Raw genomic sequence first — 14343 nt, forward strand, 5'->3', positions numbered from 1 at the left:
CGGCGGGGATGTTAACACACATCGTCAAAAATGGAGAAATACGAAAAAATCAAAGTTGTTGGAAGAGGAGCCTTTGGGTAAATATAAAAACTATTTACACTTCACTGTTCAACTTTTAACAGCAAGAACTCAGTAAACGCTGTTAGATACTCTGAGAAAAGTTTAGTACTTTTTGAAGGTTCATCAGTTGAGTTGTTGCGGTGCTTCGGCTTACGGGGAAAAAAGTTGTCAGTTGACCCGTGCGCTTTCGTGTTTGGCAGAGAAGACACTTAGAAAAACGATACAGAATTTTGTCATCACAATGACAATGTATTAACTAAGAAAAACCGTTATAAATCCAAATCATGTGTAAAACATATATATTTCCTTTTTGCAAGCAATTAATACGTTTTGTTTCTTGTATTTCTAAGAATATCTTGCCTAATCACCGAGTTAGTAGTGGATAAATCTGCTGAAGAAGAGCAAATCATGTGTTGCACTTTACATTACCAAATTGCCTAAAAAGAATCAGAATCGCAATCAGGGGTTCGAAGGAGAGCTGAGACCACGCCCCTTTCACCTCCTTCCCCTCCAGCATCGTGCACCTGTGCCGGCGGCGCAGTGACAATGCGCTCGTGATCTTGAAGGAGATCCCTGTGGAGCAGATGACACGTGATGAGCGGCTGGCGGCCCAGAATGAGTGCCAGGTGCTGAAGCTCCTCAACCACCCCAACATCATAGAGTACTACGAAAACTTCCTAGAAGACAAGGCCCTCATGATCGCCATGGAGTACGCCCCAGGTACTTGTCCAGAGGCATAACATGAGGGGACCTGTCCCCACCAATGTCCCAGCAAGTGTAGTCTGTCCACCCTTTCAGCATTTGTGTACCGGCGTATATCTCCATTGAGTGCTCTTGACTTTTTTGGTTCCCCAGTACCTGGCAAGTTGTTACCATACTCTATTTAACCATGCAGTTCCTCAGTCACGTGTTCAATAAACACAATGAAACTCTTTCTTTCATGTTACGCTACATTGTGTCAGGGAATGTAAACAACACACAAAGCAACAATGCAAAACTTCAGTAAGGTGTCTCTGTTTCAGTTTATTCCAAGTGATTATTTCCGGTTAAATTTCCTTCTGAAGAATTTTAGCAAGTGGGTCGTTGTACTTCCTAGGAGCGCTGAGATATTTTGACCTATGGCTATAGGTGGAACCCTGGCTGACTACCTCCAGAAGCGCTGTAACTCTCTCCTTGATGAGGACACCATCCTGCACTTCTTTGTGCAGATCCTACTGGCGCTGTACCACGTCCACAACAAGCTCATCCTGCACCGTGACCTCAAGACCCAAAACATCCTGCTTGACAAACACCAGATGATTGTAAAGATTGGGGACTTCGGCATCTCCAAGATCCTTGTTAGCAAGAGCAAAGCCTACACTGTGGGTACTGCGCCTGCTGAGGGCTGACCTGGGTCACCGTGCACATTATGGTCAGAAACAGAGGTGCACAGCTCTGATTCTTGAAGGCCTCCCCTTTTTTGAGAATGTACTTAGTATCCATTTATACCTGAAACATCAGGGGCAGTAACTAATAATGACTTAATACCGAAAGAAAAAGGATTTAATAACTGCAGCTCAGTCAAAATTAGTACACTCTGTGGCCCCTGAGGACCAAAGATGAGCACCCCTGGTCTAAAACAGTAAAAAAATAAAATAACAATGACTGTGTTTCCCAAACCACTTTATATGTATGTTTTACCCTACACCTACATGGTCTTTCCTGGATGACAGGTAGTTGGGACCCCATGCTATATATCCCCTGAGTTGTGTGAAGGCAAGCCCTACAACCAGAAGAGTGACATCTGGGCTCTGGGCTGTGTGTTGTATGAGCTCGCCAGTCTCAAAAGAGCCTTCGAGGCAGCTGTAAGCGCTACTGAAATATATAAATATGTCTCTAAGTGGGAAGCTAAATAATCTTGATTTCATCACAAATTATGTGCTACATGTTAAGTAATCATTTGTAATGTGTCAGTTAGTCATGATTAATGATGGCTTCCCCACCCACTCCTACTTCCAGTCTATAATGCCTTCTCATCACTGTTTGTCCCTGCAGAATCTGCCTGCTCTGGTCCTGAAGATCATGAGCGGCACCTTTGCTCCTATCTCAGACCGCTACAGCCCAGAGCTGAGGCAGCTCATACTCAACATGCTCAACCTTGACCCATCCAAGCGGCCACAACTCAATGAGATCATGGCCCACCCAATCTGCATCCGTCCCCTGCTGAACCTCTACACAGATATTGGCAATGTGAAGATGCGCAGGTAACGTCACAGTGAATGTTCTGAATGTTTTCATTTGAATTTATTTAGTTCTCCATGACTTTGATAGCATTTCTTGAATACAGGATCGAGAAACCACTGTCCACTGTACAAGCTGGGGCCCATGGGAGGCCAGGAGGGCGAGTGCCAAACACCAGGTCAAGGGGTTGGTGACAGCCGTTATAACCATCATTTCTGTGTCTAAGTGTTGTGTGCAGAAGAAACAAAGTAAAATTTGTATTAGAATGGAGTCGCATAGTGTATTTCATTACCATTTGATACTTTTATCAATTTTACTTGTGACTTCACAACCCCAGGACTATGGTATTACACTTCTCATACGTGGGACTGCCCAACGGCCAGAGGTGGAGGAGCATAGTGTTCTTGCTGAGGTGTAGGGAGTGATCAAGCCCTGTAGGTATTAGGGTACAGATCCTTGGACTGTCTTTTTGACCGTAAATAAAGTCTGAAACTTGATGTAGACAGCTAAGGGAAGAGATATGGGGGGGGGGGGGGGGGGGGGGGGGGGGATCCTGGAGATGCTACACAGAGAGGTTTTTTCCCTCTTCTCTCACTCATGTTCCTGTATTTTTTTGCCCCCCTGTACCAGATGGGTTGATGGGCATGGGCGCAGGGAAAATGGTCCACCCACATCCTTTGTCTTCCGTGTACACCTGGGGTAGTGGCATCTCTGCCCCTTTACGCCTGCCCATGCTTAACACTGAGGTGGTGCAGGTATCCTTGGGCCGCACACAGAAGATGGGCGTCACAAAGTCTGGTCGCCTCATCACCTGGGAGGTCAGAGGCTACCCAGTACAACTTCCTACAATTGCACACCCTTGTCCACCACATGCTTTCAGATATTGTGGTCATCTTTGGCCCTGTCAGCAGGTCACATGTAGCATCACAGTGTAGACATGTGAGTTTGCTCTGCCATGTGTCTCAGGTGAGACCAGGTATGAGGTTTCCCTGTGGTTTCTTCAGGCTCCCTCTGTAGGGTCTGGGGAGACCACCCTCCCTGGGGCTGTGGAGCAGCTGCAGCCACCATTTGTCTCCCGCTTTCTGGAAGGCCAGTCTGGGGTCACCATCAAGTCTGTGTCCTGCGGCGACCTATTCACCACCTGCATGACAGGTAGACTCACCGGCAGAGGAAAGAGGTGTCTCTAACTGTCTGGATTAAGCTCACACACTGTATGTTTATTTTATCTTTTCAGACAGAGGCATCATAATGACATTTGGGAGTGGAAGCAATGGCTGTCTTGGACATGGAAATTTTAATGATGTAACACAGGTCAGTTTAAAGGCACGTGCAGACTGTGTTTGTGAGCATTGTCTGAGACATTCACAAGTGTCTTCATGTGAGATTCTGCTTTGTTTTGGGATGTCTGCAGCCCAAGATTGTGGAGGCCTTGCTGGGATATGAGCTGGTTCGGGTTTCATGTGGGGCATCGCATGTGCTTGCCGTGACCAATGAGAGGGAAGTGTTTGCCTGGGGGAGAGGCGACAACGGTAAGGGGGCCATGCTGTCTCCATTTGCTATTATGATTATGACTGGTCCCATATAATCCCCTTCTTTCATTCCACCAGGGCGTTTGGGCTTGGGCTCCCAGGACTCCTATAACTCACCTCAGCAGGTGCAAGTTCCAGATGGGTTTGAGCCCTTGCGAGTTCTTTGTGGAGTAGATTGCTCCATCATTATGGGTGCTGCAGGACACACTATACTGGCATGCGGAAGCAACAGGTAGACTCCCCCTTTAGCTACAGACCATGTTCACAACTTAACTTTCTGTCTCTTTTAGTCTCCTGTAGCATATAATCAGTGTCATTGACACCACACAAAAGCATCGCCTTTCCAGTTGTAGTTGGGTCCATTCTTCCACTCATATCAGGGTGATGTCCCCTATTGTCTAAGGCTTTACACGCCTTAGGGCGTGTATTGTTGAAAGCCTGGACTTAGTCAACACTCAACATTATTTTGAGACCCAAGATCTGTGAGGCCACATTCTCATGTGCTGACGTGTGTTCTCCAGTGAATTTGAAGTCACCCCATGCCTCACATGTTGAGTGTTCACCCCTACTTTAAATCCAGTCTGGCAACAGGGAACGCAGTTTGGCAACAGGAGGAAAAAGGTTTGCTTGCATGCTTGTGGTCTCTCCAAGTCCTCTCCAACTCCCACCATTTACAGCCCTGCCATGAGCCAGTTGTAAACACACTGGTTGATGTAGGGAGAGGTCTGTGACACATAAGCTGTAGTATACATCCATATATACCACTTCTTCTGTTGATGTAATGCACTCATTGTATTTTTCTCCGAGCTGTACGTCGCTTTGGAGAAAAGCATCTGCTAACTGAATAAATGTAAATGAAAATATATCATTTTATTTAGTTATCACCTAAATATAGTATCACAGTTTACAGTATAAAAGTATATATGCACATTTACGAGGAAGCTTGTAACTGAGTTAACGTTTAAGAGGTCCTAAACGTTTATTTTCTTGAATAAGCAACAGACACGAGCTGTCCTTTTCATTCAGATTTAATAAACTGGGTTTGGATAAGATCGTCGGTGTGGAAGAGCCCCCCATCTCGGACCAGGTAGAAGAAGTCCACACTTTTAGTTCTGTCCAGTCAGCACCCATGAATGTGGAGAAAATCACTTACATTGACATTGGAACAGCCCACTCAGCTGCCGTCACAGGTGAGAGAGATTGATACTGGATTGGCAGTAGACCATGTGAGAAACTTAATAATAATGTAAAATCAATCTTTCTGGGCTTCGGAGCACCTTCATACCAGCTTCTTTGTCGGACCAGACTTGGAGTAAAAGTAGAGCTTAAAATAACACCATGATCATTTAAATATACTATATAGGGCTATCTGCTGTACTCTGATCAGTCACCTCAAACAATGGTTCAGTACAGGAAAGGTTATTGCTGTCTTTCACAGGATTTACAGGACAGAAACTTCAATTTGCAGGTGTTTTTCTGCAGTACCCTTAAGCACGGTGCTTAATCAGATTGCTTCAGCAAACCCCCATGTGTATACATGAGTAAAAGCTCAAAATTTTAGTAAAATATTCTTCTAGGTAAATGAATTATGAATAATGATAGTGAAATAGTATCTCAAATGAATAATGTTTGTAATAGCCGAATAATGAGCATGAGTAGTGAACATTAATAATGGATACACCTCTCTGGTCTCTAGAGAAAGGCCAGTGCTTCACCTTCGGCAGTAACCAGCATGGGCAGCTGGGCCGTAGCTCTCGTCGAAGTAGCCGTGTGCCCTACGTGGTGCTCGGGCTGCAGGGTATCGCCATGGTGGCCTGCGGGGATGCCTTCACCCTGGCCATCAGTGCAGGTGAGAGGGCAATACGATGCAGCCCGATAGCACACAGAGCTCAAAATATAATGTACAGTAATGATGGAATGTGACAAATTAACTTTCGAATCACATGTCTGCAACCAAGTCTCTTCTTCTGTAGATATAATGCACTCATTGTATTTTTCTCTGAGATGTACGTTACTTTGGAGAAAAGCATCTGCTAAATGAATAAGTGTAAATGTAAAATGATACGCAGAGTACATGTCATATAGAACATAATCACATTTAGTATGATACTTATGGTACAATACCTGTAACACAGTACATAAAGTTAAGTACAGTACATGCATCACATAGAACAGCCATGCTCTACGGTTCTTGTACAGTCCATGTAGCCCAATATATAAAAATGTACACTAAATTTAGCACAATGCATACATACAATTTACTATATGAGTATATAGTACAGGAGGTGCGGTGACGCAGCGGGTTTGACCGGGTCCTCCTCTCTGGTGGGTCTGGGGTTCGAGTCCTGCTTGGGGTGCCTTGCGATGGGTTGGTGTCCTGTCCTGGGTGTGTCCCCTCCCCCTCCAGCCTTGCGCCTTGTGTTTCTGGGTTAGGCTCCAGTTCGCCACAACCCCGCTCGGAACAAGCGGCTTCAGTCAGTGTGTGTGTGTGTGTGTATATAGTACGGTACACGTAGTAATGTCAGAGACATAAGCTGATGCCATCAGTCTGAAAAACAATGACCATCAAATTGCCACCAAAATAATAATGATGCAGCTGATGTTTGAATTGTAAACACTGTGCTTGGATGGTCTTGAGTCTGCAGCTATGGTGGAGTGTGAGAAAGCCTGGAGCTACCTTCCCACGGAATATTTAAAATACGGTCTACTTAAAAGGTATTGTTGCTTCATAGCCTTTTATATTCTAGCTGTGTAATTAGCTAGCTGTTTATGCCACTGGCAAAATAAATCATTGCGAACAGTGTAACAAGAAGACAAAAGGGATCGGGAAAAAATACAAATTTAATGTTTTCATTCAGGGTAAAAAGAAGTAACAAAGTCATTGAAATGAAAATATCACATAAAGTAAATTGGGCAACCAAAACACAATTGGTTTTCAGTGAGATATTTATGTTAGGTTGTTCACATCTAATCTATTATGAACTTGCTGCAACTGAAAGTTATTTGTGGCTGTTTTCATAATCTGAAAAAAAGCAGTGCAACTTTTAATGTGGATCTGTAATAATTATCACTAAAGCTGAGATGTCATCCTAAAACTCAGTTGGGTTCTGCTGAAAGGTGAAGGCTTGAGCAAGACAAAAAAGGTAAAACGTGTTAAAGAGCAGCTGATCTGGAATAATCCCACCGAGGCCCAGTCACCTCTTATGACCCCCATCTTTTGGGACGGGTTTTGCTGCAGAGCAGTTCCATCGTCATGGGAACACAGATGTCCATCAGTCACTGGAGGCTGCCAGATGAGCTCTGTTTTCTATGGGAGCTTATTCTCTCAGGGATGGGGGAGCGTGCAGGTAGAGGTTGGAGGAGAAGCTCTAACGTACACATTTCCAACTCTGTCTCCCGGCAGAAGGTGAGGTATATACCTGGGGCAAAGGAGCCCGCGGCAGGCTGGGAAGGAAAGAGGAGGACTCTGGAATACCAAAGGCGGTTCAGCTTGATGAGAGCCACCCCTTCACAGTGACATCGGTTGCCTGTTGCCATGGCAACACCCTGCTGGCTGTGAAACGTAATACGATGCCCATTTTTGCTTTTGATCATCTGTGTTTGACCAGCCGATTATAAGCATTCTCTGAATTCATGGCGACAATCACCAGCTGCTAACGTATGCCGAGCATTGCTTGTGCCAGTGTAAGATACTTTATTAATTATTAAGTGGAATAATTTTAAACAGAGCAGCGAATGAAACTTGATTTTTCTTTTTCTGCTATTATTATATTTAAACTAAAATCCAAACAACCAGTCTACACAAGGTTTGTGAGTGACTGATTGTTTGACTGGTTATTTTGAAGCTACTTCTATTGTCCTTTTGTCCAGCAGTTTGAGGGTCTGATTAACAGGGAGCTACGATGATCTGCTCACTCCTCTCGCTGCGGGCAATAAAGTCAGCAGCAGGGGATCTGCTGATGAATTTAACCCAAAGGGAATTTGGGGGTACGCTGCCGGCAGTCAGTCCTAGAGCCTGAAGTAAATAAGCCGGCACCTAATCGTCCCACCGTTCAGCACGAAAGCACTCTGAGAACAGGATGGAGAAGGTCCCTTTCTTTGTCTTCAGACATAATTTTTGATACAACCCCTCATAACGCTAGTATGAGTGTCAAGGGTGTCATTGAGGAACAAGAAAGGCTGAGGGAGCCAGGTTTTTGGCAGGGCTCACTGGCATGTGATTTTTACCAGGTGTTCACACAGGGGATGGCGTGGCAGGGTGCCAGTCTGCCAGCAGGGAGGTATGATGTCAGAGTATCCTGTATAATAAGGAGGAAAGCACAGGCAGCAGGTCCTCAGTGGTCTAGTTTTTCTTTTAACCTGCAGTCTAGATTTTTCACTTTAATTATTCAAGGAATAAAACAGGTTTCATTGTATTCCATATCACGTTCAAATCCACTGACATCCTCTGCACAGCCAAATCACTTAAGAACAGGAAGCTGAATATTCTGATTTTGAGTGAAATGTTAACTGATGATTTCAGCATGTTTATGAATTTTAAATCTCTTTCCCCCAGCTTTACTTGAGGAGTCTGTCCCCAGATGACCCCTGAGGCTTCTCTCCTCCAGCTGTGCTAAACCCTTACTCTCACGAGGAGCAAAGGGTGGTATACAATGCGGGAACAAATCTTGCTGAAGACTTCTCTCAGACACCATGATTCTCACTGGCCAAAAAAGACACCTCTGGAGAGAATGGATTTTTACATTTTCTAATATATTTTTACTCACAGCAGACTTTACATGCCACAAATCAACATTTAAATAGTATCCTGTTTTTTTTATTCTTGTGCTGATGCAAATGCATCCTGTTACCTCGATTTGCAGAAGGTACCCCCGTAAAGATCGGCAAATAGCCCCTGGTGCAATAAGTTGGTAAATTAACAGTTTGTCCAATTCCACAGCCAAAGTAGTAAACATGCTCTCAGGAAGTCGAACCTGTTCTGTGGGTGACAGCTGTTTGTGGTGAGCATAGTGAAACAATGCAAGAGTTCAAAATGAGCTGCCTATTTGTTCTTACTCTCCCAAAGTGATCATGTCTGACTTTGTGGGGATTAGAAGGCAGTGTAAACCTGGGTGATAAAAATGAGTAATGTTCTCTGTAACAATGGTTAAACCATGAGTCCGAATTTTCCTTTTGTCTTTCTGCCACATGTATGGGTTATTTAAAGGTTCACTGCTGTTGACATGTGCAGGAGAGCGGCCCACCTTTGTAAACAATGTCGAAAGGTCTCCTTAGAGCTCTCGCTTCCTGTCAGACAGGTTCCCTGCCCAAAGGTTGGGTGACAGCTCATGTTAGAGAAAAAAGTGTACAGTGACCTTGGTATGTTTCTGGTACGTGTAAATTATGGGTTGCCAAAGAAATCATTACACCAAGTTACCCGTGTCGAAGGAATATGGTACTCATCAAGCAAGATGATATACCTAGAGTGATCTGACACATTGTGTTGTATTTGTGAAAACTGATATTTAAAGGTCTCAGTGGTAATTGTGTGATGTGTAATAGTTAACTTAATGACTCGGTGTGACATGATGGATATATACTCTGCTAGGGCTAAGAAACCCTCTGGATGCCACGTCTGCAATGCAGGTACATCCTGAGTATTACATCTGAGTATTGCATACATTATTGATTACACCTGACAGTAAGAATGAAAATGTGCACCATTATTACCTTTCTATTAACTTTTCAAAATGGAAGATAAAATTATACGAAAATGTGTGGTTTGTGCTTTTCGTTGCCTCTGATTCTCTCTACATTTCCATACGCACAGCCGCGAACGGAGGGGTTCATTCACACCGAATTCAAGCAACGCACGCGTCGATGACGCAAGACCTTCTGTCCGCCGGCACGCGGCCGCGGTGTTGCCAAGTCACGTGATCTCGCGGCTGCCGAAGAGCTCGGCGCGGGCGCGGGCGCAGTTCTGTGGTTCTGAGGCTCGGTTCGCACACAGATTCTTCCGAGCGGCACGGAGACGCGCCACGTCAACAGTAAGAGGCAGTAGGTCCTATTTAACCCTAACCCTGACGGCAGATGGGGCGCACCCGTGAAAGTGCTCCTCTTTCGCACAAGTCGCAGTATTCATTTCCAAGTACTATTGCAAAGAAGCGTTGGATTTTTGGATTTCATCAAAATTACATTTGTTTTACACAAGGCCAACTGAACTGTCTGAAAATTAGCAGAAGGCGAGGCTCTGATCATGTAAAACTGTAACACATGATACGCGCCACCAGGGAGTCCGTTAATTTAGGGATGAGACCTTATGATAAGGTGGTGTCCGGTCCGAATCATCATGGTAGCTCCTCCTCTAGCATGCCTCATTAAGGCATTTACCTTAATTGACACTGTCACTGCTGTATACTGATTATCACACATTATTATTAGTCACGCTGGACAAAGCAAGGTGTCAAATACACGTTAATAACAACATATAAGGAAAGTAGAAGTGACTAGATCAGCAGTTTCTCTATTTCAACGTCCCCCAAAGGTTGCGTTTCCAGTAATATTATTATGTACAGCGGTGCTGGATCAAAGCTGGTGGTCCAGTTCCATTGTGGTAGGAGTCCAACATAGCGGTCTAACTGGTGCCGAGAGAGAGAGAGAACCCGCTCCAGCACCTCCACAAAACACCTCTTTCTCCGCAACCCGGCTCTTGTAACTGTATACATGTTTTTCAGCTTGACAAGCTCTGCCAGCGCGTTTAAATTTTAATGGAGGAAAAGTGAGATTTTGTTATAAAAACTGATACCTGCACAGGTAGCTCACTTAAAAGTCATTATGAGTGATCTGCTTTACTTGCACACACCCTGACCTGAACTTAATTATTTGCATTCAGAAAGCATTGAGTATTATTCAGTATTGTTGTATTGCTCGGTGAATGGCTAAATCATTTTAAATAGATTCGTTTATAAACCCAACATTGTAAGTCGTCCTGGACAAAGGAGTCAGCTAAATGAAGACGAATAAGTATCATTAAGGCTGCTGTTGTAATACCGGGCACTGTACTTATGTAATGAGAGTCGTTTTATAGCCTACTGCTGCTGATCATTCCATTGCGCCACCACATTTCTGATTTATGACTGTCAGGTTATATTGCTGTAACGTACACTAAACACATTACTATTTATTAGCTTTGCAGGTCAGCTTGGATAATTTAGCAATGAACCCGTTTGTAGAGCCAAACACTTAACGACGCGGCTGAATAATATATGTGGCACAGTTTTCCTCCATTTAGACCCAGACACCCTGGTAAACGGCCAGCTAGCCTGGCTTGAAACAATACGCATTTTTTTTTTTTTCCTTCGTGGTTTATAGGTCCCGCAGGGAGTACAGCCTATATTGACTAAACCTTCGCTTTCTGGAGGGGACAAAAACCCTGTGCCGCTAATGTAAGAGATTTTGTAATGCTGTTCCGATATTCTGGAGCTGTGTACACTTTTAACACAGTTCTTTAAGGAAAATGACGCAGGTCTGCATATATATAAGCGCTAATAGCGGTGCAAGAGCACGTGAAGAGCCGGGGCTTTGCGGGATGATGTAATCCGACAGCAATATGCGTCCTGGAGTGGGACTTGAGCGCCTTCCCTCCCGCTATAAATGCGCGCTTTCCTCCCTTTCGTTGCGTTTACAGCCAGTGTGTTTTCCATGTAAACGAGAAACACCAGCACGATGTTTTAATTGTGTTACGCCATTGAACATTAGACTCTGGAAACAATGTCAATCCGATTGCTTCGGACTGCAGCCAGATGTGTATTTACCAAGAGCCGTTTCCTCTCTGGCCCGAAATGCAGCTTTTCACACTGCCCAGGAAATTCGAGCGTCGGTAGCCGAGTGTGTGCGGTGAGGTGTACCGCAAGGGGGAGACACTTCCCCAAACGGCCCAAAATGTAAACACATCTTGCAGCAGTCTGGAGGCTTTGTGTGTGAGTGGGCTTGACAAAAGTGAGGCTGCTTCTCCCTTGTCGTCTCATACTTGAATAATACGTTTATCATCAATTAATCTGATTTGCGCAAAATGATTAAACGTGGAAATAAGTGGCATGTGGTGCTCCAGCTGCCATTTTACTGACTTTCTAAGTTCTGAAATTTAATTTTTAAAACAATACAAATCAAATAAAAACGCGTGGGCGTGCATACAAGAGCGCAGTTGTGTTTCAAACGGGGCTCCTCCCGCACGAGCGGGTGGGCGGGGCTCCGTGTACCTTACACACAGATGAGATGGGCTGTAACTATTGTCCCCAAGCCACTCAGTGCTGCCTGTTTTCGCAGGAGGACGACTCTTCTCCGGTTCTCTTGCCTAGACAATTTAATCCCGTTTTTTTTTTTTTTTTGGCGGAGGGAAGCAGATACAACCCGAGCGAGTCTCTTACTCTGTCAGTGTGTGTTGACGCATTTGCGGGCTAACTGCGCTGCCGTACGTTTTCCGCTTTCGCGGCTGTAGATCTACTCGAGCGGCCGTTTTTCCCTGCGGAAGGTCCGCACAGCCCGTACCTGTCCCCTCCCCCGTCCGTCCCCCGTCGATGGGCGCCGGTTCCGAACCCCTCCAGTGACGGATGTCAGCGGCGGCGTCGCTTGCGAACGGATCTCCTCTGTTCTGCGGCGTTTGGAGGAGACGGTGACGGTCCAGCCGGAGAGCCGGAGAGCCGACTCCCCCCCCCGCGGACCTGACAGGCGTCACCGCTCCCGGAAAGCCATGCCCGGCTTCGACTACAAGTTCCTGGAGAAGCCGAAGCGGCGCTTCCAGTGCCCTTTGTGCAGCAAGGCTATGCGCGAACCCGTGCAGGTCTCCACTTGCGGACACCGCTTCTGCGATACGTGTCTGCAGGAATTCCTCAGGTAACTCCGCGAGCCGGGCGTTCGTGCACGTGCGCGGTGCCTTACGCATTCCGGTGTGTCCTGACGCGTCGCCCGGCGCCGACCGTGTCGTGTGTGGGATTGACAGCGCGCCTGCGGGTTTTTTCGTACTCTGTAACTAACAACGCGCTGATGTTTTTTTTTTTTTTTTTTTCCCCCCTTCTTTTTTTTTTTTTAATTACTCGAGCTTTCTATTACTACTACTACTGTACGCTTCCGTGTTTCCGTGTTTTTCACTATGGAAACATGATCGGATCGAGGGGACAATCGGGATACAGCGAAATGTCGGGAGTTCGAATCTCCGCGCGTCTATTTACTTAAACACACAATTTAAAAAAAAAAAAAAAAAATTAAAAAGCATAAATTCAAATTGTGAGGAGGACCTCTGAATCTTTCGCGTAGGTGTGTCTCACCTAAGGCGGGAGGAGTAAGGTCGCATGACAGCCGAGTCGCGCACATGACCAAAGATAATGATCCGGATTATTGTATATGTGCAGTTAAATGAAGGACACGGTGTTCTCCGCACAGCTCCATCCTTTCGCTTTGTACCAAGAGCCACACATGTAATCATGGATTAAACCCCCGGCCCGTGTAAAATGGGATGGGGAATAATCCCTCGCTGTGGAGGACACTAATATAGTACACTACAGTACTGTATTTCAGTGCAGTATAATTATTGGTGTACAACTAGTCTACTGGGGGTCGATCGATGCGGTTGAGAATGGAGCTCCTGGACCAACGTTCACTTCACTCCTCCGACTTGTTGACGCTCCTTCTGCTGTTTGTTGAAGCGCAGATGTGCGCGCACATCTCCAGAGAGACGGCGGGAATCCCTTCTCCGTAAACAGAAATAATTGTGGGGTGTTAAAAAGCTTATATCATAATCTTATATCTGAACCCGATTGGTTTGCAGCGCTCTCTTCGGTGCGGGGCTTCGCGCTTTGAAGAGCAATGGCTCAACCCACCTTTTAGAATGTGTCAATTTTAATAGTATCAATTAAACGTGTTCATCACTTGAATCAAGTTATTCGTTTTAAGTGCTAACAAACATGCTGAAACTGTGCTGAGATCAGATTTTGAAAAATTGCTTTCTTTAACTGTGGTACATTGAGAGTCTCGTCGTTGTTTGAAATATTTGTTTTCACACTGTTGTTGAACCCCTGATTTTTTTTGTGTTAATTTTGGTGGGGGGAATGAATAGGTGTCCAAGAATTGCTGGTAAAATCCTCACAGAAACAACAGTGCGGTGTTTTCAGAGTTTGTGTCAATGGTAAACTGGTCATGGTCCATACCCAACTGGGTTTGTGCACTCTGCATAGGGGCAATATGGTCATGGTTTGAAAACCAGACCTTGGAACAAGGGGTCGGTCAGTGCTTAGAATTTCTGCTGCTGTAGTCCAGACACATAAGAACAATCATCCCTAGTTGTGGTCAGTGGGAACAAGGAGAGGTACCACGGGACAGCTTGACATGGCCATGTATAAGTAGCTGTGTTCATCCGTGTGTGTGTGTGTGTATGCGTGAGCATGTGTGCGACTGTGTGCACATGTCTCTCTGCATTTAGGCAGACACAACTGCGGGATCGCTGCCTGTCTGTCATTTTGGCCCGAGGCAGTCAGAGAGGTTGGGTCAACGTGCTCCAGAC

At 45.3% G+C, this 14343-nt stretch overlaps 2 protein-coding genes across 3 annotated transcripts in view; both read left to right on the forward strand.

The window, feature by feature from the left end:
* Positions 1-12191, forward strand: nek8 (NIMA-related kinase 8). Of its 2 annotated transcripts, XM_018748219.2 has the most exons (15): positions 1-77; positions 575-780; positions 1189-1421; positions 1773-1904; positions 2095-2303; positions 2387-2466; positions 2911-3098; positions 3285-3432; positions 3515-3591; positions 3692-3809; positions 3888-4041; positions 4836-4999; positions 5506-5658; positions 7213-7371; positions 8365-12191. In XM_018748219.2, exons 1-15 carry the CDS (start codon positions 31-33, stop codon positions 8391-8393), a joined length of 2097 nt encoding a protein of 698 aa, XP_018603735.1. In that variant the 5' UTR covers positions 1-30; the 3' UTR covers positions 8394-12191. The 2 variants fall into 2 exon arrangements, with proteins under 2 accessions (XP_018603735.1, XP_018603734.1); XM_018748218.2 differs by lacking the exon at positions 8365-12191 and having other exon boundaries at positions 7213-7546.
* Positions 12075-14343, forward strand: part of LOC108932080 (TNF receptor-associated factor 4-like) — a 27545-nt gene continuing 25276 nt past the window's right edge. Inside the window, exon 1 of the mRNA XM_018748261.2 lies at positions 12075-12680. Within this exon, the coding sequence (XP_018603777.1) occupies positions 12538-12680 (143 nt within the window). The 5' untranslated portion in view covers positions 12075-12537. The remainder of the gene's footprint in view (positions 12681-14343) is intronic.

Source organism: Scleropages formosus, chromosome 10 (assembly GCF_900964775.1).
Source record: "Scleropages formosus chromosome 10, fSclFor1.1, whole genome shotgun sequence".
In the NCBI taxonomy this organism is placed as follows: domain Eukaryota; kingdom Metazoa; phylum Chordata; class Actinopteri; order Osteoglossiformes; family Osteoglossidae; genus Scleropages; species Scleropages formosus.